Source organism: Cyprinodon tularosa, unplaced genomic scaffold (genome assembly GCF_016077235.1).
Source record: "Cyprinodon tularosa strain WSP-4 unplaced genomic scaffold, ASM1607723v1 ctg172, whole genome shotgun sequence".
Classification (NCBI taxonomy): domain Eukaryota; kingdom Metazoa; phylum Chordata; class Actinopteri; order Cyprinodontiformes; family Cyprinodontidae; genus Cyprinodon; species Cyprinodon tularosa.
Window position 1 is genome coordinate 332,320 of NW_024038551.1, and position 25,089 is coordinate 357,408.

General features: G+C 39.7%; 4 protein-coding genes across 4 annotated transcripts in view; 1 reads left to right on the forward strand and 3 right to left on the reverse strand.

Annotated features, from left to right (window-relative positions):
- The window catches only part of LOC119781187 (odorant receptor 131-2-like), a 91,314-nt gene that overhangs the window by 12,163 nt on the left and 54,062 nt on the right, over positions 1-25,089 (forward strand). The gene's annotated exons all lie outside the window — the stretch shown is intronic.
- On the reverse strand, positions 438-1,965 carry LOC119781185 (odorant receptor 131-2-like). Its single transcript, XM_038281583.1, has one exon. It carries the CDS (start codon positions 1,916-1,918, stop codon positions 950-952), a length of 969 nt encoding a protein of 322 aa, XP_038137511.1. The 5' UTR covers positions 1,919-1,965; the 3' UTR covers positions 438-949.
- Positions 13,609-14,746, reverse strand: LOC119781183 (odorant receptor 131-2-like). Its single transcript, XM_038281581.1, has one exon. It carries the CDS (start codon positions 14,599-14,601, stop codon positions 13,609-13,611), a length of 993 nt encoding a protein of 330 aa, XP_038137509.1. The 5' UTR covers positions 14,602-14,746.
- LOC119781180 (odorant receptor 131-2-like) lies at positions 22,600-23,731 on the reverse strand. Its single transcript, XM_038281578.1, has one exon. It carries the CDS (start codon positions 23,602-23,604, stop codon positions 22,600-22,602), a length of 1,005 nt encoding a protein of 334 aa, XP_038137506.1. The 5' UTR covers positions 23,605-23,731.

The window sequence follows — 25,089 nt, forward strand, 5'->3', positions numbered from 1 at the left end:
AAGAACCATTCTGAGCATAAGAAACATGTCCGTCTGGTCCTTCAAAGATTGTTGGAGAACAAACTTTTTGTAAAGGCTGAAAAATGCGAGTTTCATCAACCTTCTGTCACCTTCTGCATATTGGGCTTACTCTGTAACCCATCATGACACTACACCCCTAAGATTCTTTTTCAGACTCAAACCAACAAACAAATGCAGGGATTTACAGTATATTTATTAACATGAGTTGCATGTTGTAGTTAATTTTAAAAGCTGAACTTTCATTCTAAAAGCAACCATTTTTATTTTGCAATAATTAAGGCATCCATATAATAATAATGAATATCATTCCTCCTTCTGCTTGAAGACATTAACATAAAGGAGAAAACATGTAATTCACTATTTCTTTTGAAAAAGAAAATGCCGCATAGTTTAACCAGTTAAATGACTGGATGAGGATTTTTTTCCACCTCTTTCTGTAACTTCTTTTGTTTAAAGATAAAGGTAATTAGTTAAACACTGCAAATCTAACTTCAGCTGATGTTTCTTTTAGCCATCTTTACTGATTGTTGTTATTGTGTACTTATGATGCATTAGTTATGTCATCTGACTAATAAAAATTAAATAAAATCAACTGTAAACCCAATTACAAAGCATTCAGTGTTCCAGTGGATCTCACATACTTACTGGACAACGATTTGGCTGATAGGTCCTAACATTGAGTCCACTCCCCTGAAACATGCTGATCCATTCACACCTCTGCTTGTACCTCTTAGCATCACATCCTGCTCTTTCATCACTGAATTCAATAAAATGTTGGAGGAGAAAACAAGTTTAACCTAATTTCCTTTACATTCAAGGTCAGTAAGACTAAAAGAAAAGGCCACAAAGAAATAATTAATGACCGAATTTTAAAAAAGTATACAGGCTGTTGCTGTTAAAGCCAAAACTCACAGCAATATAGTAACAATTACGTTCCGTTCTCTCTTAGAAAGAGCAAACCGGAGCCTCTCCACTGACAGCTGAGATTGAGCATGAGGATGGGCCTGATTGTCTGGTCTCTAAGAGCATAGATGAGGCAGTTCAGACATTTAGGAAGAATAGTTAAAGAAACATAGAGAAAAATCTGCAGTTGAACAGCTACAACCCTGTCTAGGTTTTTGGAGATCACCATCACAAGTGAGCTGTGTACCGTTGAAGACACAGTGAGGCCCATCTGCAGCAGATGCAGAAGCAGAGTCCTTCGAGCCTTTCTGGCTGAAGTTTTGTCTGCAGAGGCTGAACGAGCTGCTATAATGACACCAGTATAGGTAAAAACGACCGCTACGCCTCCCAACACAAACAGGAAATAGGTGGAGGCTCTGTCGTAAAGGTCAGAGACTGGATCAGAGAATATGCTCTCTTTTCCACAAAAGTCTGTCATCTGAGTGTTCTGCAGGTCTTCTACAGAAAATTTAAACATTATAATTATTTGAACCATAACATTTAGTGAAGTAAAAGTCCAAACAACACAAATAATTCGAGTTGTGTTCCTGGTGGTGATGACAACGCTGTGTCTTAGAGGATAGCACACGGCTATGTATCTCTCCAAACACATCACCACCAGAGTTAGTGGTGAAATCCTGTGAGAAAGAAAATAAACGGCTGACAGGATGGCGCACACGGGATACGCAAGCGTTACTCTACCGAGAGACAGGAGGAACATCGACTGACTGAGGACCATCTGCAGAGTGTCTGCAAGCAGAAGGTTAAACAGTAGGAGATAACGAGAAGTCGCTCGAAACACTTCTTTACTTCTTAGTGTAAATAAAGTGATCAGATTAATGAAGAGAAACACGCAGCACGGCACGGTTGTCACAAAAAAAGACACCGCCAGGTTCAGGAGCCCCAGGCGCTGCAGCTCAGCAGTGCTGTTTCCTTGAGTTTTATGAATAAACATTTTTACCAGTATTTAGAAACACTTGCATTTGAAATTTGACATTTCAATAGTACAAATACAGCTTTGGTTCATAAGGCTAAGGGAAATCAACTTCATTCAAAATGCACCATCATTCCTTCCTATGGCTGGACCTGCTTTCAATGCACTATTTATGTCATCTTCAGAGACACCTGCAGCCACTACCCTGTTGTCAAGCTCAGCTAATGATTAGCAAAGGCTGTGATGAACCCACTGAGGACATGGTGAGGCAGAACCTCTGAACTGATGGGGACGGAATATTTTCAGGAACAAAGTTGGAGGAATCTGTTTTTTCTTTCATAGGAGTTCTATAAAATTGTTCTGAAGCAGCCTGTCAGTCAATCCAGGAAACCTTTTTGCAGTTGATCAATCAGTTTAATCTATCCTGAAAGGAATCACCCCTTCCCTACAAGAACAGCATCCTATTTTCCTTCAATAAAAATTGTTGGATTTATGAACATGTGCACAAACAGAACATGCAGTTTTAGTAAACATTGAGCGTTTAGATGTGGAATACAGTTTATTCAATCTGCAAAGAGGAGTCTTTGAATATATAAATGAGAGATCAAGTCCTGAATCTCTGCTCCCTTTAGGTCCCCGTGTCTTGCATGTTTTTTGGGTCTCCTTGCTGCTGTTAGAGTTCTTGCTCTGTTATGTTTTTCTTTTGGATGTTCAGTTTTGCTTTGCTCCTTGTTTTCCTGTTTTTTATGGTTTAATTCTTATTTTATTGTGTTCTATGGTTTTTTCCGGGTTACTGTCTTAGTCTTGGTTCTGTTATGTTTTCTTTTGAGTGTTCAGTTTTGCTTTACTTCACGATTTCTAGTTTTTTTATGGTTTAATTCTTATTTTATTGTGTTTTCTGGTTATTTTCAGTTCTCGGGTTTTTATTTGCTGCACTCTGCTGCCCTCTTGAGTTCTCCTTTTTTCCCTTGCCCCTTACTTGTTTCTGCTCTGCTCACACCTGCTCCCAATCTCCTCGTTAGTCCTCTCTTTGTTTCAGTCTCCCATAAATACACTCTCTGTTCAGTTCCTCAGGGCTGGTTCCTCATCAAACTTCCTCCTACTCCGTCTCTCTGAGCCTACCTCCTTGTGATTGTGATCCCCCTGATGTCACCTTGGTTTCTGGTTCGTTTGACTTGTTTTCATGTTTTGATTTTTGGAATTTTGGATTTCTGGTTTCCTGTTTGTTTGGACTTTGTTTTTTCATATTAGGATTACTTTTTCATTAAATCACCACAAAATTCACCTCTGCCTCCCTGCCTCTGCATTTGGGTCAACAAACTACAACCAAATCTTGACAGCTGCCACACTGCTAACGTATAAAGGAGGAATTTTTACTTAATATAGTAACTAGTTATAGTTAGAAACTGACAGTGGTGGACGAAGTACTCAACTGTAGTACTCGAGAGAAATCTCATAGTCAGATCTTACTCGACTACAAGTAAAGTGTAGTGTAGTAAAGTACTCACTGTTGAAAATACTTGCATTCAAAAATACAAATAGCATTTTCTAATATCAGTACATTTCTGTATTATTTTTAGAGTAGAAACTTGTAACTTTCAGAAACCACCTGATTTACTGACTGGAGCAGAGCTGGGATGATTGTATTGAAGGCAGAGCTGAAATCAACAAACAGGATCCTGGCTTAGGAACCTGCAGAATCCAGGTGCTGGAGGATGTAGTAAAGGGCCAAATTAACAGCGTCATCTGCAGACCTGTTGGCTCTGTAAGCAAACTGTAGAGGGTCAGAGAGGGGATCAGTGATCTCTTTCAGGTTTGAAAGTGCAAGGAGCTCAAAGGACTTCATAACCACATAGGTCAGGGGGACAGGTTTTGGCTTGTTGGGAACAGGAATAATAGTGGAGGACTTGAGCAGGTTGGCACGTGACATGTCACCAGTGAGGTGTTAAAAATGTCTGTGAACATTGGAGAAAACTCATCAGCACAGTGCTTCAAGGTGGATGGAGAGACAGGATCTGGTCCAGTAGCTTTCCGGGGGTTCCGTCTTCTGAAGAGTTTATTAACATACCACTCGTTTTTGGAAAGAGTTGTCACTGAGGTGGGTGGAAGGGAGGAGGCGTGGGTCTTTAAGGTGGGTACAGTGAGAGGTGCCCGGCCCCCAGCTGAGGTGGGGGAGGTGTCATGGGGGGTGGTTGCAGGACTGTCCCTTTTACCCCATTTACACTACCCTTGAAAAACCGTGTCGACACCGGTCAGAGCTCAGTAACTGAGATAACTTATCGTGTGTAAATGGAAAGCAAACTGAACTGAGCCGAGCTAGACACAACCGAACCGAGCTAACTGCAGACCAGTTCCAGAGGTGGGTTTGGCTCGGTTTTTTCCCTGGCTCGGTTCTCTGATAACAAGAGCGCATGAGCAGAACGCGTCATCTCCGTCTGGCTGCACATCCCGATTCACACTCAATTCCTGTAGTTGGTGGTAATGCCCCTCCAGAAGTTGCTTGCCAACCAACACAAAACAGAAGAACAACAACTATAAACAACTATAAACATCCACGAAAGGTTGCCGTCTTCGCCTGACCCGCCGCAAACACTGAATTACAGCAATAATAATCAAGCATAACTTTCTGAATATGACGGGCGCCGCCATTTTGATTTGCTTGATTCCCTCCTTCTTCATCTTCTTCTTGTGTTTTATGGTGGTTGGCAAACAACTTTTGGTGCATCAACTGCTTGATTTCCTCCTTCAATACTGGCAGTAATACCGCAGATCATCACTAGGAAGCGAGGAGTTGAGGAACCGAGATAGCGTGATGTGTAAACGGTCGTCAGAACCAAACTCGGCCTGGTTAACTGATCCGAGCTCGGAACGGTCTCGGCATGGATCGGTTTTTCAAGGGTAGTGTAAATGGGGTATTTGTCTGTCAAAACGACAATAGAAGTCATGCGTTGGTTGTTCATGGAGTTTGGGGGTTAGGCTTGTAATTTCTGATCTGTCTATGTCCTTTCCAGACAGACATAGTGTCATTGGCGGTAAACTGGTTTTGGTGTCTCTCAGGATACCATAATTTAGCCTCTTTCACAGCCTTGCTGACCTTGTATTTTGCATCTTCAATCTGCATTTGTCATCACGCCTGAAGGCTTCTTTATTCAACCTTAACCGTCCGAGTTTGGCAGTGAACCAGGGTTTGTGGTTATTGTAACTCACCCTGGATTTGTGATGGAACACAGAAGTCCTCACAGAAGCTGATGTATGATGTCACAGCCTCTATGTACTCATCTAGACTGTTGGTAGAGCCAGTCAGTAGAATCCAGACAAGCCTGAAGATCCTCCACAGCCTCAGTGGTCCACCACTTTGATGTCCTCACTACAGGTTTGCAGAGCTTTAGTTTTTATCATGAACCTACAATTTTGAACGTAACAGAAGTCATGTCCCCCTGATAGCAGCTGCGCCTCAGAACTTCCCTTCCGGTTCTTTTCCTGGCAGCAAGTTATTTACTAACTCAAACTGGGTAAAACCATATAAAAAAAGGACTATAAAAACAAGAGTAAAAAAGTAACAGAGTTTATTCCAGATCAGGTTGTTACAGGACAGAGAAATTGCTTGGAGTTTGCACAGCTGTGGGCTCAAAAAACATTAGTGAGTGTCTGGCAAAGTTGAGCAAAGATTGAGCCCCAGACAAGGTAATCTCCTCCTTATACCTCATGAGTCTATGTGTTGCATCATGTGGATGTTTAGCTGTCTGTATCAGAAACTGACACGCCATCCATGTCTTGAACTTCATTTGTCTTGCCTCTTTACCCCAGGATTGCACATAGCTCTCCTCTATCAGTCAGGCTCCAACATGTGCCCATATCCTGTGTATTTCTAAAGACATAAAGGCTGTCCAGATTAGATGACCTCCATACACACAGTGACATCCACAATGTGAAGGAAGGCCTTCCACTCCGGCTAATCTGGCTAACAGAATAACAATGCACATGCTGTATAAAGAATAAACCTAAGTTTCTGCTTGTAAATAGGAATCAGGTGAACCATGACTTGTTGGATTTTCCCAGTTTAAGCGCAGAGGACGGCGTGATAACCTTCCCTAACTTTGGTGTAGCAGTGATCCAGAATGTTATCTTGTTTGTTCGAGCAATTACTAAAATGTATATACTTTGGAAGTTCATGAGTGAGGTTTCCTTTGTTAAAGTAACCGGGGCAATCTGGTCTGCGAGTGTCGGCTGTGCGACCTGCACGTTTGCATGTGGCGCGATATAAGCTCTGACCAGAATGAATGAAGAAAACTTACATGGTGAATAGAAAGGCTTACTGTGTTTGATGAAGGATTCCAGGTCAGGAGAACAGTGCTGGATCACTGCCACATCCTTGCACCAGCCGTTGTTGATGTAAAAACAGTTTCCTCTACCTTTCACTTTGCTGTAGATTTGTGTGTCTGTGTCCACTCTTTGGAGTTAGAGGCCTGCCAGTCCAGTATTAATCCACACAGCCACTATTCTGTGAAGCACAAAACAGCAAATAAGGAGAAGTCCCTATTTTTTCCCAGAATCAGTTGTAACTGCTTCAGTTTGTTGGGCAGGGAACGTACAGTACGTTAGACAGGATTATGCTCGGTATTGGTGACTGGATACTTCACTGGCGAAGATGCATAATCACACCGGCATGTTTTCCTCTCCTCCAGCGTTTCGCAGCGTGAGCAATGGAGAGCATACCTTTGACCAGAATGTCCAAAATTTCCAGTGTAGGGAGAATAAAAGTGGGGAATAAATCCTCTGATGATGTTGCCCTGATGTTCATGAGCTATTCTCTGGTTAAAGAGTTCTGGGTTGTTAGGAATTGAGTTTGTGTGGGTTGTGTTTTTGTTTGTTTTCCCTCCACCACCAGTTGGCGCCTGGTTCTCATTGGCCTTCTCACACACCTGCGGATGGTTGCCTCATTACCGGAGGACTTTTAAGCTGCTGACTGCCACTACCTTGACGACAGTGTTTTGGGAAGTCATCCTGCAAACTGGATGTTTTGGACCTTCTCCCCCTGGAAGGATCGTATGAGTTTCAAACTGAACTGAGGATTCAAACTGGAGATTTGGAACTACTTTTCCCCAAGGAATTGTTTGAGCTACACTCTGAGCAGGGGATTCACCTCCACAAGAAACAGTTCAAGTACCATTGGAAATCTAAGTGGCAGTTAGCTCCTCCGTTCCTCAAGTAACCACCACAACCAGGGTAAACCCTGTCTGCCCTCCAATGAGCAACTCAATTACTGGAACAACCCACACCGACTGGATTCAGAGAAAGACAGCTTTTATTGGAAACGTGAGTGCAATTGCCTTTACTCCCTATTGCAATTTGAAGCTCAAATTTCCCACTGAGCCTTAACTAATCACAGGATCTTCCCCTTCACTTTTCAGTCCCGGTTGGCCAGTGTTCAGAAAAGCACTGGACCCATCTCTACCAGTTCTCAATAAACCTGTTAAACCTTCCCTTGGTCTCTCTGTTTGGTTTCCTGCATGTGGGTCAGATCTTAGAATTAAATCATGACACGGGTATCATTGCAAAAACCAGAGTTAAATTGTTAAACAAAACAAAAGAATGTGCACCAACACACTGAGGCAGCGGTCTGTATCGCCATCTTAGTACGTAAGTACGGTAATCAAGTTAAGACTGGCATACACTATACAGTATTTTCAATCGTTGTACAGGGCTACAGCTCAAATTGTTTGATGAAACTGCATTTCATTATTATTGAATGAAATACGATATTACCCAAAAATAATGATTGTGTGTAATTCATGTCTCATTAGCAAATTCCTATGACATGCAATGGAGGGATGTGGGTCACTGCCATGTAATCTAAGTTTGGCAGCCAACTTCCTCTGCTGATATTGTCTTTCCACCATCTTAGCATGTATGTATGGAATTTGCTCTCCTTCCTTTCAATGCAAACAAACTGTGCAAATATAAATGTATATGATATATGATCTATACACATTTACCTCTATGTCTGCAACAATATCATCTGAAACCACATCCACAGTGCCTGCTCAACTGTGCTCATCTCATAAATATGATATTGGTTTGATTAAAGACACTGAACTTTATTTTCTGTGAAGAAGATTGGACCCCCAGGTTGTCCAAGTGAAAATGTATGCAGCACCCTGTGAGCTGTTAATACAGTAGTTGTACCATGTGCATCCTCGGTGCCAAATCCGCATACCAAATTAGTGCAGACTCCATCTGAGGCCTGATTTCGTCTATGGTTGATCTATCCAATGTGCTCTCTTCAGTTCTGGTTCACCCTGATAGTCAATATTGGTTTCCTTTTATTTGATGGAAGACCTTATATCTTTAACAGGCTTGGTCAGGGTTATTGTGAAATCTCAACCATGTATAATACTGCATTAGAAACCTCCCTTGATCTTATCCTGACTAATGGTAAGATTAACTTGGTTCCTCTTTATGAGAAAATGGCCTGCAGTGCAAAGAAAATAATTTGCTAAGTTTTTCTTTGGAGGTCTTTATGTGTAACCATACTTTGGCTCTGGTTATTGATTGTCCATTGACAATTTCTTGCTTTGTGTGATCATCTCATAATCAAGAGGGAGGAGTGTTGTGGGAAATTTTTTGCATGACTGCCCTGACCATGCTGACTCTCATGTGAGCTGACTTCCTCAGCTTTTTCTATTTCTCTCTTTTGGTTTATTTGACTTAACATAAAATTACAGAGGGATTCAACATACTTTAAGATAAAAAAAAAAGTATTGATAAGACTGACTATAAAGACTAAAACACTAAAGTGTGAAGGATGGTGATTTGGGAGCAACACATTATGCTGAATGTTTTTTTCTTGGAATAAACACCAGCTTTGGTTATAGTTCTTAACAAGGCGTCTGTGACTATTTCATTTTCCTCCTCCTTTGGAACCTAGTTTTTACGTGTATCTATTCATATGGGCTGTATTACACTTTATGCACGTTAAACATAAGACAGTGGCTGAAGTTTGTCCAGCTCATTGCACAAACAGCGGACAGTGGAGACAAAAAGTTTTCTGACAAATAGGCTGGAGTTGTTCCTCTAACATTCATGAGCTGCAGCAAAAAATTAACATTCTTGCTGTAGTGAACAGAAGGAATAAAAGTAATTTTTGGTTTTACCAAATCCTCAGCTTTGTCTCCAAGGGCCAACTGCGCTGATAAATTAGATGTTTCTCTGCTCCAGCACACTTTATCCAACTGAAACCATTTGACACAGTACATATTCAGCATATGAAAAGTTAAATAAATACAAAAACAGTTGTTTATATTTTTTGCTAATGCAGGTATATTTGTTTTCTCTCATACTTACATTGTAGAGAACTTATTAGTACAGATATTATATGAAATCTGATTCTCAGACCTAGAAAAAAGTCATCCAAAGCCCACATTTATTTCATATTAGAATATTTCTAACAAAGGGATTACAAATGTGTTTACGGCAATAATCAGTCTTACATGCCTGGCAAATATTGTACCATAGTATAGATTTAAGTTAAAATCCATACCAGAGGTGATGGAGGAAATCACTGGACAAAGAGTTTAACTAGAATAATTTCACTTCCCTCACCAGCAGAGTTAAACAGACTTATGTATTTTGATTTTATCTTTAGCTGAAACATCAGGGATTAAAACTGACCTTCTCCACTGACAAATAAGATTCAGTACAAGGATGGGCCTGATTGTCCTGTCCCTCAGCCCATATATAAGAGAGCTCAGACATTTGGGAAAGATAATAATGCATATATACACAACAATCTGCAGATGCACAGCAAGAAACCTGTCTACAATTTTAGAGAGAACTATGAGCAAAGAGTTGTATATTGTTGAGGACACTGTGAGGCCCATCTGCAGCAGATGCAGCAGCAGAGTCCTCTGTGCTTTCTTGGCTGACGCTGCGTTTGTGGAGGCTGTGCGAGCTGCTACCATGATACCAGTATAAGAGAAAGTGACAGTTACACCTCCTAACACACAGAGAAAATAAGTGAAAGCCTTGGTAAAAACATCAGAAACTGGATCTTCGTACACACTCTGTTTTCCACAAGAGCCTGCATACTGCACCTGGTTTAAGTTGCGTAAAGAAAACTTAAAAATTAGACTTAGTTGCATAATGCTTTTTAGTGTACTAAAGCACCAAATGATACAAATAACCACTCCTGTGTTTTTGGTAGTCATGAACACACTATGCCTGAATGGATAACAAACAGCGATGTATCTCTCTAAACACATTATTATCAGTGTAACAATAGAGACAGTAAGTGTGAGACTGTTCAAAATAATTAAACCCACACACACAGAATACAGCATTGTTACAGTGGTAGTGGACAGTAAAAACATCGACTGACTCTGTGCCAGCTGGACTGTGTCTGCAAACAGAAGGTTAAAAAGAAGAATGTACCGAGAGGTCTCTACAAACACCTCTTTACTCCTTAAAGTGTATAACATTGTCAGATTTATGAAAAGAAACACACAACTTGGCAATGTTGTCACAGTGGAAAACAGCACATACCCCAGAATGCTCCATTGTGGCACACCTAAGGTGGTGTTTGCCTGAGATTGATTAATAAAGGACATATTTGACAAAGATTAGTTAGCTTTAAACTTTTATCAGAACAGAGACCTAGCAAGCAAAGTGATCCTCTGTAGGCTATTACAGCAATAGTAAGAATACAGATGGTGACTGAGCTGATGTCTTTTAACTAACAAACATCCTCTACCATATCTTGCAACCGGAAACGATCTGAATGATATGCCATCACCATTCTTTATATTTGCCGCACGCTCCAAAGTTTCCTTGAGGGGATAGGGAGCTTTACTTTAATTTAGGTTTTCTGTTACATCTATTGACACATGAGCTGCACAAGAGAGCAGGTAGTTTTTTTAAATACATAGATTATTATCTTTGAGCGGCTGGTAGGACCTTTCTTCTGCCTGATCAACTTTGAGCATTTTTATGCATAACTATGGTGATTGGAAATGCAATGCAAATACAAAACTTGCTGCAAAGATTTAAAGATATACTGTAGACTTCATGTTATTTTACATTTAAATCATGAAGAAGAGCATAACAGGTGGTTCTGAGTTATAAGAGCAAAAATACAATTAGTAGCGCCATGGTAGTAGCTAACATTTATTTCTTTATGGAACAACCAAGCGATTTTTTCAGTGAGGGAACAAAATTCAAAACATTTCCAAAGATGCCATAGAGTGCTACAACCTCTTCTGATCTTGTCTGACCTGCTTCACCCACTTTGACAGCAGCTTAGGATATTGTGGAGGATTTTGTTGATTTTTAAAAAAACGACCTGCTCTCTCCACTTGCGCCATCTTTGTGATTACTCTGTCGGGCAGCAGCAGCCTATGGCGACAGCGCTGTGACAGCAAATCCCATAATGCTTTGAGAGGAGAGCTCTCGCTCAGTGCAAAGCATTCCGGGATATTTTTGCCTCTTCTGAGGCCTTTATTTTCTTCTCATACACTTCGTAGACACTTTTTCTCTTATGACCCTCAGCCATTTTAAAGAACTGCGGTGAGAAAGATGAGCTTCAATGACACATATAGGCCTGAAAGTGTGCATGCGCAGAAAAAGATAGCTAACGGGACGAGCATGTAGGACGGTCTTATGTAAACATATCACCAGAATGATTGACAATTAGGAAGAGCACTTATTCAGATTGTCCTCTATACCTTTAAATAAACTGACATCATCTTTATGGGGTTGAAGCAAAACGCTTCAGCACAACATAACATAACATAACATAGCATAACTATATCTGAATCTATGAAAGCTTTAGCAGTTGTCCATGAAACCACTGTTCAACTCTGGCTCATTTCCCTGCATATGTCAATTTCGTTTTCTCCCTCAGTCACTAAGGGGCAGTAGAGTCCTCTGAACAGCAGCAATTTAAAGAAAAATAAAACTACTTTATGCAGGCCCCCTTGAAATTAATCATTGGTATTAACAATGCTAGACAATGTCAATATTGTGTCATCAACACTTGGGGTGATGATAAAACACAAACACGCAAAACATATGCAATGTAAAAATGCTGAAAGTAGCAAAAAACGTAATTTTGAGGAAAGTGCAAACTGACTCCTTATAAAACAAGCGCTCCAGACCACCATTTGATTAGAAGCTCAACTCTATAAAGACAGAAATATTGCTCGTATGATAACGTTAAAATGGTTATTAGTGTGGTGATTGCTGTGTAATGTCCCAATTTACCAGGTTATATGATGTAAATGGAACTGTAAATTTCCTGAAAAATGATTATGTGATGGGAATTTCCATCTTAAAAATTTTGAGTCAAAGGCTTGGTATTTGTAAAGAATATACAACTATTTGTGTAAAAAAATAAGGAAAAATAACTGGGTGCAGCTATATAAGCAGATATTGAATTAAAAATGTCTTTGATGTTTGATTATAAAAGTCATCACTTCTAACGTGGATTGAATTTACTTTCGCAAAGGATTAGGTTTTAAAAGTTTGTCTTTATTTAGCATGGCCAACATGAATTGACATATAATCTCTCTGTTTGTTGTAGAAACTGTCTGTGGACCTGGAACCCCTGAAGAAGGCCCTACAGTCCTTGATCAGAAATATCATGTTCAAGAAGACTGGACAACAGGAGGACAAAAAATAAAAATAAATCAGCTACTCCTGTTTAATTCTGACGTGTGGCAATAGCGTCTTTGCTCCTCCAGCTGCGCAGTCAAAAAGTTGGTCTGGGAGGAGCTACCATATCCTTTCTTTGCCTGTGATATGGCAGCAATGTTTGCTGTAATAAGTGGGTAAAAAGTAGTTTTAATGTTTTTAAGTGAGAAACTCCACCTGAAAACTTCATCTGTGCAGTCAGTTCATCAAGATTACGATCCTTCCTTCAAATATTATTTTGCTCTCGTATAATGTGTATAATGAGTTAAAACAAACTGAGAATTTATACACTTAATTCACTTTTATTTATTATCTAATTACTTTTATGCCAACAAAATGCACTATTCCTCTTTTTGTGTTTCTATTGTGCTCCTTATCTGAATTACAACAATTTTAAAAGATTTGCTAATAAAATGTGCTTGTGTTGCTTTGATTAAACTGAATAGCCAAATGACATTGCAAAAAACAGTGTTGCTTACAGTCTTGACAAAATTAATTGGGACAAATAAGGACGATTCAAACAATTTTAAAAGGAGTCTGACATGATTCTTATCACAGCATTAATGACACATTGGTTCACTCACTCAGATTGCACTTATTTATTCTCATGTTTTCTGGATCCTGTTTTACCTGAAACCATCTGATATAATCATTAACAATCCTATCATCCACATAAGGTCAAAGAGGGTGATGTTTTTCTAATAGCTCTTTTTCTTCATTTACTTAATCTTTTTAAAGGCTATACTTGAGCTTCTAATAAAGCTATCATTAACTCATACTAAATTCCACAATTTCATACTTATTAGAATAATCCCCCCACCTTTTTTAAAATGAAGCATCACCACAGTGACTTTGGAATAGATACATTTATATGAAAAGTATTTATTGAAAATTACAATATATATTAAATTGAAAAAAAAAAACAAAAACAAATATTGACAGAATTCATAGATTTTTCTCTATAAAAATTTTCTGTATTCTTTGAACATTGAATATCCACATATGTAACATACAGTTTACAACCATTAAGAAACATATACTCTGATATTTTTATGTGTCAGCACTACAGCCATGGAGACTGACCCTCTCCACTGACAGCAAAGGTTCAGCATTAGAATAGGTCTGATCGTCTGGTCTCTGAGGCCATAGATTAATGAACTCAGACATTTGGGGAAAATAATGATACAGATATAAAGAAAAACCTGGATACGCATGGCTTCAAGTCTCCCTACATGCTTTGAAATGGCTATAAGCAATGAGATGTATATTGTTGAGGACACTGTGAGGCCCATTTGCAGCAGATGCAGCAGCAGGGTCCTTCGAGCTTTGCTTGCTGATGCTTTGTCAGTGGAGGCTGAGTGAGCTGCTACTATGATACCAGTATAGGTGACAAAAACAGTTACACCTCCTAACACAAACAGAAAATAAGTAAAAGTTCTGTAATAAAGATCAGATGCTGGATCAAGAAAAATACTCTCCTTCCCACAGAAATCTATCATCTGTGTGAGCTGCAGGTCTGGAAATGAAAACCTTAATATCAAACTTAGTTGTGTAATTACATGAAATAAACTGACACACCAAATAACACAAATAACCCATCCTGTGTTCCTGGTGGTAATGATAGCACTATGTCTTAGAGGATAGCACACAGCAATGTATCTCTCTAAACACATGATAACCAGCGTGATGATAGAAACACTAATAGTGAGAAAGCTGAGGAGGGTTAAACCGACACACACAGAATAAGACATTGTTACTCTGGTAGTGGAAAGCAAAAACATCGACTGACTCTGTGCCAGCTGAGTTGTGTCTGCAAACAGAAGGTTAAAAAGAAGAATGTACCGAGAGGTCTCTACAAACACCACTTTGCTCCTTAAAGTGTATAACATTGTCAGATTGATGAAAAGAAACACACAGCATGGTAATGTTGTCATAGTGGAAAATAACACCAATGCCAGAATGCCCTGACGCTGCATATCTAAGGTGGTGTTAACTTGAGTTTGATTGATAATAGTCATTACAAAAGTCTTACAAACATTAAAGAGATTTCAATTTTAATTAGAACAGAGGAAGAAAAGGAAAAAACGTCTGAAGGCTACCTATTGCAGCAGTTCATAATAAGAATGCGGTTGGTTCCGGACTTCATATCTTTAAATCAAAAACCTAATTTGCACACTCTTGTGGCCCGAAATGATCTGCATGATTTGCCATTCCGTCTCCTTAAATTTGCTGCACCTTGTAAGTTTCGCTTCCTCATTCTCCCATTGGAAGGTGGTACCCAGATTATAGCAGATAAGCGGGGGCTATAGGGCTGGGTTTGGTCTCAGCTGAGATAGAGCAGAGCTATCACAATGATGAAAGGTTTGTGACGTAGCATTAAGAATTCTAGAGGATTTCTCTGCACCGGAGACAGAGATAATGAAAGAAGAAAGAAACCAGCAGCCCTGAGCCACACTGGTTTAAACTGCTGATTTAGAGGGTCAGTGTGGCTGTTCCCTCCAGCAACATGTTGTGGTTTTTATGGGGACTGACAAAAAATATTTAGAACCCAACACTCTGATAATTATTGGACTGACTGTCCATAATGAAAACCTTGTTTAATCATATGTCCACTGGTGCACTTTGCACCAGTACACCCAAGGCTAAAGGTCAATGATCAACTTTGTTGTTGTATCTTTTGACCTAAAGCCACATGTCTTGGACATTCGGGGTAAAGAGAGGTGCAGTCCACCAATCACCATCTGGAGGAGAGTTGGATATGCCGGAAGTGGAAGAAGCCTGAAAAACTAAGCAGGCCCAAGTGTGAAGTGAGAGTCTGCTGTGATCGCTTGGTGGAGCTCTCAGTCAGGGACATGTTCAAATGCCCCAAGCAGGAGAGCATCTCCCAGATTCCAGGGGAGGCTGGAGAAATGGAGTCTGACTAGACCATGTTCTCTGCCTCCATTGTCAACGAAATCAGCCATAACTGTAGCTGTAAGGTTTGTGCTGCCTGTCATGTTGGCAGTCACTGTACCCAATGGTGGACACCACCAGAAATAAATGCTATCAAGCTGAAAAAGGAGCCCTTCTAAGACTGGTTGGCTTGTGGGACTTGTCAGGTAGTAAGCAGGTATCCTGAGGCCAGGCATGCTGCTGCCCAGAGAATTGTAGAGGAAAAAACTCTGGTCTGGGATGAGTTTGGAAGGCCATGGAGAAAGACTTGAGAAAGATCAATTGGCCTTAAAGCAAATCTGGCAAACTATGTGGCACCTCCAGATGGGAAAGCAATGCTTAGCTAACACTGTTTTCAGTAGGAATGGGGAGCTGCTGACCCTGTAAGAGGAAATTGTTGAATGTTGGAATAAATACTTTAAGGATTTCTTCAATCTGACTGACACACCTTCTGTGGTGGAAGAAGAGAGGGGAGCTCAACGCTGACCAGGCTTTTGGGGTGGACGAGATCCGCCCTGAGTACCTCAGAGCTCTAGATGTTGTTGGGCTGATGTTGCTGACAAACCTCCTCTGTACACTGTGTCATGAACGCATTTCTGTCTAATGGCATGCGGGATAGGACATTTACATCTGCATTACTCATTCTATACTTTACAGACAAGTCAAATTCAGCTCCTTCACTCACCTAGAACCGTTGCATTAAGCTTAGCTGTCAAGAGAGTATAAGTTAATGGATTGTTGTCTGTATATACAGTACTTTGAAGCGTGGGGCATGATAAAGGTAATCATGAAAACTTTCAATCTATTCCCCATTTTAAAAACGTATTTATTTCCCTGAGTACATATGGTCCAACCACAGACTATAACTTCCATCTTACTATTCTCTCTCTGGTGTAGTACAGCCCCCAATTTTCTTCCTGGTATGCGTCTGTGGAGAATGAATGGTTCGGTCAACTCTGGGTATACAAGGAGGGGAGGCTTTAGAAGCTTGTCTATGAGAGAGTTTAATATCTTTTGGTGGTTAACTGCCCACTGCATTCGATTGCTAGGTGGGAGGGTACGTTTCTTCTTCCAATTTTGGCTCTGACTTTCTTTCCACTCCCTTGATCTGATGTTTATAGCAGCTTGCAGAGAGGCTGGGCTATTCTGGAGAAGTTTGGGATGTATATGGTAGTATGACAGGAATCTAATTACTTCTCTGTTATCCCACTTTTGTGGGTGCTTTTTCCTTATGGGCACTGAGCTTCACTCTGTGCCTGTGGTATCTCTTTAACACAGTTCTCAGGTGTTCAATCCTGTCTTCAAAAGCTTTTGGCTGATTTGTCATCTAGGTACGGTTGACACATTACATCTATCAAGACATGCAAACAGTCTTCCATGTTCCTCTAGAATTCTGAAGGTGCTGCACTCAGTCCGAATGGGATTCTGACCCAACAGTACAGGACCTAGGGAGTTATGAAAGCTGTCAGGGGCTGGCTTTCCTCATCAAAGAAACCCTGGTGGTAGGCTCTCCCCTGGTCTAGGAAGGCAAACCAGGAGCTGCCAGCGAGAAAGTGGAGCATGTGTTGTATTTAGGGTATGGGGTGGAGATAAGGCAATGAAATTTTGTTCAACTCCTATAATCACAACAAAGCCTTAATGTTCCATCCTTCTTTCGAACACACCTGACTGGTGAGGCATACGGAGATTGTGAAGGCGTAATCCAACCATGATTTAATAAGTCTTAGATATACTCTTTTACCTCCTGGTGAAGTGGCTTTGGGATGGACATGTTCATTGTTGGTTAATGTCATTCATTTTTTCAAAATGAATGACATTAACCAGCCTTTTACACCTGACCAGATTCGGAGAGCACAAGAAGTAGGTAATTCCTGTTGAGAGTTCTCTGGTGCAAATTGCAGACTGGAAGACCAAGTAGGACAGAAGTGAAGGCAGACTAACAGGTCTTTGAGGGTCAGAATTCTAGCTGATAGACAGGTGTTCAATCCTTTTTTTCAGCTGTATCATACAAATAAATTGTTAAAAAAAATCATATGTTGTCATATCTGGATTTTTTTATGTCTCTCACAGTGGACATGCACCTAAGATGACATTATCAAACCCCTCAATGATTTCTAAGTGGGAAAACTTGCAAAATAGCAGGGTGTTCAAATACGTTTTTTTTTTTTACTGCATATTAATGGTCATGAATTACTTCACGAGGTTCACACAAGGATACCCAACAAAGAACAAAGCAGCCAAAACACTGCTGACAAGCTCTTTAATGACTTTGCACTTGAGTTTGGCTTTGCAAGTGTGGCTTCCCGGTCAGATTACACCATGACATGAGCAAAGAGTTTGACAACAACAACAACAAGCTTATGGCAAGGTTGACAGAACTCTCAGCTATCAAGGGACCTCACACATTTTCCTACCACCCACAGGATAATGGACAGGTGGAGAGATTCAACCGCACTCTGCTGTCCATGTAATCGACCCTAGAAGACAAGGAGAAGGATGACTGTAAAGAGTCATTGAATAAAATCGTTCATGCATACAACTGTATGAAAAGTAAGGCAACAGGCAACGCCCTATATTACCTCATCTTTGGATACTCCCCATGCCTGCCCATCGGTCTCCGCCAGTCACGTGACATTTGTTGCTAAGACGCCATTTTAGGTGGAAAAGGCGTAGTGTAAACAACCGCAGCATAGCTAAACGAAGGACTAAAGGCCCGTTTACATAGCAGCCTGTCCAAGATAAGTCATTACAGTTAACATAAACCTGAAAACAGGGGCGGATTTAGGAAAATCGGTCTCCGCCGGTCACGTGACATTTGTTGCTAAGACGCCATTTTCGGTGGAAAAGGCGTAGTGTACCGCGCCCGAGGTAAACCACTGACGTCACTTGGCAGAGACCGATTGACCTGCTCTTCAATATGAGAAAGGATGAGGTTCATATTGACTATATTGAGTATGTCAGCAGCTGGAAAAGAAGAATGCAGGAGGCCTACACAGTAGCTTCTGAAGCAGCCATCAAGGAAGCTTCTCGTGGAAAGGCATACTACGACAGAAGAATTAAAGGGAGATATCTTCAGCCTGGTTACAAAGTTCTTCTCCAAAGTCTCACTCACTGAGGTGGACCCGCAAAAATCCAGTCTTCTATTTAAGCTGCTTGCTCCCAGTCATCAGGACCAGATTATTCTTGAGTCTTTGGTGTCAGAGCTTTTTTTAGCGTAATTGAGTTCTGATTGCCTGAGCATTCTGGCAGCGTCTGTTTAGTCGGTGTTCACAGAACATCAAATAACAGTCTGAAAGTTATTTGACCAAAAGTTAATTGACCAAAAACATATTTGCCGCACTGGAACATATTTATGCCCTTGAATCTAAAATGATTACCTAACACAAATAGTTTGTACCAAAGCAATTGGTTTCTTTTGAGTACATTTTTTGATATAGTCAAACAAATCATGTACAAGCTGTTAATGCTGGAGAGGTCGAAGAGAGTAGCGGGTGGGTCGGGGATATAGTTCCTGGTATCAGTGATGGGCAGTAGCGCCGCTACATGTAGCGAAGCTATTAGTTTAACTACATTTTCCAGTAGCTTGACCGTAGCGTCGCTGCTTTATTTATCAAGTAACTTTCCTGTAGTGACGTTATTGTTTTGATCAAGTAGCGACGTAGCGTCCACAAACGCTACAAAATCCAGGGCAAAACTAAGAAATGAAACCAGGTTTTCTATTTTGAAACAACAATCAGCCACAAAACTACTGTAAATAGCAGTTTCAGCTGATGCTCTTATAAGTGGCGTAGTAGCACAGGCACACTCCGTAGGGTTAAACAAGCGCACCCTTTCCCAGGCTGTCGTTCTATTGGCTGGAATAGTTGCTAGGCGACGATCCAACTGCAGTCTGAGAGAGCAACAAAAATCCGCAAGCAGAGCCTACGGGTTTGCGAGCGTATCTGAGACCCGAACAGAGCGCGGTTTGTGCGCGACGAGAAGGAGGCAAGCGAGAGGAGAAACTATCTGTGCAAGAAGCATTAAATCTGAGAGAAGAAACAAAGATTTGAGAGAGAAGAGAAAATATTTGAGAGAGAGCGCATGTTTTGAGTGTGAGCATTATAAGTTTTGAGAGCAAGAAGATGAAATTCTTTTCTCTAAATGAAATGATGTGCTCTTGCATTATGGCAGGATAATTCTCCCATATGTGCCACTAAGATACACTAATTAGAGAGCAGTAGTGAAACTTCCATATTGTATTTTCATGGCCTAGTTTACCTGACGGGATGTTTACATAAATCTGTTTTTAGGCTGTGCACAGATAAGATTTTTTTATTTATGGAGGAGCAGCTCTACCGTATATAAAATAAATACATAGAAAAATAAATGCTCAATAAATAAATAAATAAGCATTCAATTAATTGCCCCCAAAAATACAATGAATAAATATGTAGGTAGAAATTAAAGTATATGGTGAGACATAAATATATGTATCACTCAATTAGCTTCTTAATTTTTTTCACCTTTTTTGTAAACAGTTTCATTTGTTACTTGAATCGACTGTTTAATTGAGGTCTGAAGAAGTTTTCTCTAAGGGAGACCCTAAAGAAATAAGATGCCTTTTGTAGGGTTTTGTTTTCCCTAGAGATGTCCATTGAATGCAAACTCATAGCCATGTCTCCATGTGTAGAACAATACACGGTACCTTTAATTTGGTTCTAATAACAGCAGATTGTTTATTTTTTTGTCTGCTAGTAATTACTTCACTTTTTATTTTAATATGCTGATCATAAAGCAATTTTTACACTGTGATATGTCATTGGCTGATCTTTAATAAATATTTTAACCAGTGTATCAGACTCATTTTGAATTGATATTAGCTTGGTGCAACGTTAAGTAGCTTCTGATGTAGTTAAGCTACTTTTAACACATTAGTGTAACTTAGCTTGCTATAATTCTTTAGGTGGTAGCTTTGGTGTAGTGAAGCTTCATTTATTGTTGAGTAACTGATAGCTTAGCTCACTACAATGGACAAGTAGCTTGCCCAACACTGCCTGGTATGCTGTGCACTCTGGAAAAAAGTATTCTAAGATGAAAAATAAGAAGCGTACCATTGGATACCTTCTCACTTAAAGCGCTGTACCTAACCTTACTATAAAGCCATCTAAGCTCTACTTAACCTGTACTTCTGATTTCAAACACTTTGTCATGTGGTAGTACTTTGACAACCTATCACTCAACAGCCATGTATCCATTTAATGGCCAATATCTAACACACATGCTTACTATACAAGAACCAAAGACGTTTTCCTTATGCTAAAGCTAAATGTCCTATGCTAACCTGTAGCTGTCCTCCTAATATAACAATATGATACATGGCAACAATAATTCAAGTGAACTTGGAATTTATTATTGTTGTGGTTTTGGTGCTGCTTAAGTTGTATCTTTGAGTTTTCATTGGTTTTATTTCCATTTTGGTGTTATTCTAGTTATATTTTGTTGTATTTGAGTTCTCAGGTATTTCATGTTTGCCCTCTGTTGCCAGTCTATTTTTCCCTAGCTCCTTTTTAGCCTCCTCTGTCCACACTTGTTCCCAACCTGCTGATTAGCCTGGTCTTTATTTCTGTATCCCATATATACGCCTCCTGCTCAGTCACTGTTTGCTGGTTTGTCATCATTTATTTACCCTTCATGTAAGTTTCTGGATTTAAGTATTTTTGGACTTTGTGGATTTTGTTAGTTTGGATTCTGCTTCAGTCACCAGCTTTACCAACCTGCAAGAAAACCACCTCAGCTTCAGTCCCTGCACTTGGGTCCTTCTAACCTTCACCCAACTTGACTACGTAATTCATATATATATATATATATATATATATATATATATATATATATATATATATATATATATATATATATATATATATATATATATATATATATATATATATATATATATAAATTCAACACTTGTTGGTAACCTAAACATAAGAAAAAGTCTATGACTAGTATTCTCAATACTCATGATTCCAAATAATCCCTATGGGATTATGTTTATTGTTGTATGCCTGACTGCAGAGCTGTGATAACCTTAGTTTACATATGAAAAGTAAAGAAAATTAATCAGAATTGACCACCATTCAGCTGAAGAAGACAGCATTTAACGCCCTTACAAATAATAATAAAAAAAAAAAAACAGTAAATTCAGAATAGCACCCTTATGGTCCAGTTTAAAGTGATTACCTACAAAAAAAATTTATTTCGTCCAGTGCCACTTTGAGGAAATGGGAAAAATTGAATAAAAAATATCTTAAATTTGATTTTGAAACTTTAAAGTATTTCTTTATGGTAAACAAAATTAGTATTTAAACACGTTATTCATTTTAATTGATTATTGAATTACCTTTATGCCACGATGATGCACTATCCCCCTTATTGTGTTTCTATTATGGTCCTTTATTTAAATTCACAAAAATTTGTGAAGACTTGTAAAATGTGCTTTATAAATAAAGTTGTGTTGCTTTTGCTAAATGGAATCAGATCAAAACATTACATTATAAAAACCAGTGTTGCTTACAGTCTTGACAAAATTAACTTGGACAAATGGGGACGACTCAAACTATTTTGAAAGGAGTCTGATATTATTCTTAACACTGCATTAATTACCCTTTGGTTCACTCACTCAGATTGCACTTATTTATTCTTATGTTTCCTGGATCCTGTTTTACCTAAATCCATCTGATGTAATCATTAACAATCCTATCATCCACATAAGGGGTTTTTCAAAAAAAATTTTTCTACATACGCTTAATCTTTTTTTGACAATATAAGCTTTAAATAAAGTGAAGAGTCTATTATTAACCCAACTACAATCCAAAATTTCATTTCATCAATCTCTCCACCTTTTTTTGAATTAAGCATCATTAGAGTTGACAATAGCTTGGGAATAGATAAATTTATGTGCAAAGTATTTATTGACAATCAGAATATATCTTAAATCTAAAAAAAACAAACAGGTTCACAGACTTCACTCTCTAAAATTTATTTTCTGTATTCTTTGAAAATTGAATATCCACACGAACACACACATAACATATAGTTTACAGCGATCAAGTGAAATATACTCTGATGTTTTTGCGTCTCAGCACTATAGCCATGGAAACTGACCCTCTCCACTGACAGCAAAGGTTCAGCATTAGAATAGGTCTGATCGTCTGGTCTCTGAGGCCATAGATTAGTGAACTCAGACATTTGGGGAGAACCATGATACACATATAAAGAAAGACCTGGATGCGTATAGCTTCAAGTCTCTCTAGATGCTTTGAAATAACTATAATCAATGAATTATAGATGGTCGAGGACACTGTGAGGCCCATTTGCAGCAGATGCAGAAGCAGGGTCCTTCGAGCTTTGCTCGCTGATGCTTTGTCAGTGGAGGCTGAGTGAGCTGCTACCACGATACCAGTATAGGTGACAAAAACAGTTACACCTCCTAACACAAACAGAAAATAGGTAAAAGTTCTGTAATAAAGATCAGATGCTGGATCAAGAAAAATACTCTCCTTCCCACAGAAATCTATCATCTGTGTGAGCTGCAGGTCTCGAAATGAAAACCTTAATATTAAACCTAGTTGTGTAATGACATGAAATAAACTGACACACCATATAACACAAATAACCCATCCTGTGTTCCTGGTGGTGATGATAGCACTATGTCTTAGAGGATAGCACACAGCAATGTATCTCTCTAAACACATGATCACCAGCGTGATGATAGAAACACTAATAGTGAGAAAGTTGAGAAGGGTTAAACCGACACACACAGAATAAGACATTGTTACTCTGGCAGTGGAAAGCAAAAACATCGACTGACTCTGTGCCAGCTGAGTCGTGTCTGCAAACAGAAGGTTAAAAAGAAGAATGTATCGAGAGGTCTCTACAAACACCGCTTTACTCCTTAAAGTGTATAACATTGTCAGATTGATGAAAAGAAACACACAGCATGGTAATGTTGTCAATGTGGAAAATAACACCAGTGCAAGAATGCCATGACGCTGCATATCTAAGGTGGTGTTAAGCTGAGTTTGATTTAAAATAGTCATAACAAAAGTCATACAAAGATTAAAGAGATTTCAATTTTAATTACAACAGATATTTAGAAAGAAAGTATCTGTAGGCTACCTATTGAAGCAGTTCGTACTAAGAATGCAGTTGGTTCCTGACTTCATATCTTTAAAACAATAAACCCCCTTTGCACACCATTATGACCAGAATTAATGTGCATGATTTACCATTCGCTCTCCTTAAATTTGCTGCACCTTTTACATTTCCCTCCCTCATTCTCCAATTGGAAACTGGTACCCAGATAATGAGAGATATGCGGGGGCTTGAGAGCTGGGTGTGGTCTCAGCTATGATAGAGCAGAGCTATCACAATGACGAAAGGTTTGTGACAGAGCAATGAGAATGGTAGAGGATTTCTCCGCACCAGAGACAGAGGTAATGTAAGATGAAAAGAAAAGTTTTGTTCAGCAAACCAGCAGCCCTGAGCCACTCTGGTGTAAGCTGCTGGTTTAGAGGTTCTGGGGCTTTTTTCCTACAGCTTACATACTGTGGATTTCATGGGGACTGTCAGAATCAAACACTGCAATGGCACAAGTGCACCCAAGGCTGGAGCTCAATGATCGACTCTATATGCCAATGCCATATGCCAGCAAGACTGCTGGCATATGGCATTGAATGTGAAGAAAAAACAGTATTTCCTCACTACTCTGTCCTCCCTGACACATTTTTAATAACCTTCAAAATTACTTTAACAGAGTTGTCCTCCCCCAAAAAAGGTTCAATTTTAGATAACTATCACATAATGCAGTTTCATCCATCCATCCATCCATCCATCCATCCATCCATCCATCCATCCATCCATCCATCCATCCATCCATCCATCTTCTTCTGCTTGTTCAGGGTCGGGTCGAGGGGGTAGCTGCTTCAGTAGGGAGGCCCACACGTCCCTCTCCCCAGCCACAAGGCCAGCCGAGAAACATAGTCTCCTGCATCTCCTTCAGGTGGGACGTGCCCGGAACACCTTACCAGAGAGATGTCCAGGAGACTTTAGTGCTGAATTTTGCTTTAATATGCATATGGAGTATAAAAACAGAGATGTTTCACCCCCAAAAATTGCCCATGTTTAGGCCAGTACATCAGCATGCTCAGAAGGCAGAGACCTCAGTTGAAAGCTAAGAATGTAAAACAGCAGAATGAGTAATAGAGGAGATGTGCCACGAAGGCTTACTGAAAGGGCAGCACCAAAAAGGCTTACCAAAAGAAGGTTGTTGCTGTGAAGGCTTACAAAAAAAGAGAGCCATTGCCACCAAGGGTTACCATGTTAGGAATCCAGTTTGTGTGGGTTGTTGCTCTTGGGTAAACCTCATAGAGCAGACATTTTGAATTGATGAGGGGAGTAGGCCATGAATCTGCGAACCAACTATTTTGAAAGAAATGGGAGGAAGGAGGAAGGTAATGGAATTAGCTAGATCAATGAAAGAGCAACCCTGGAGATGATGCGCATGGCAAAATTGAGGTGAATTAGCAAGGAGAGCA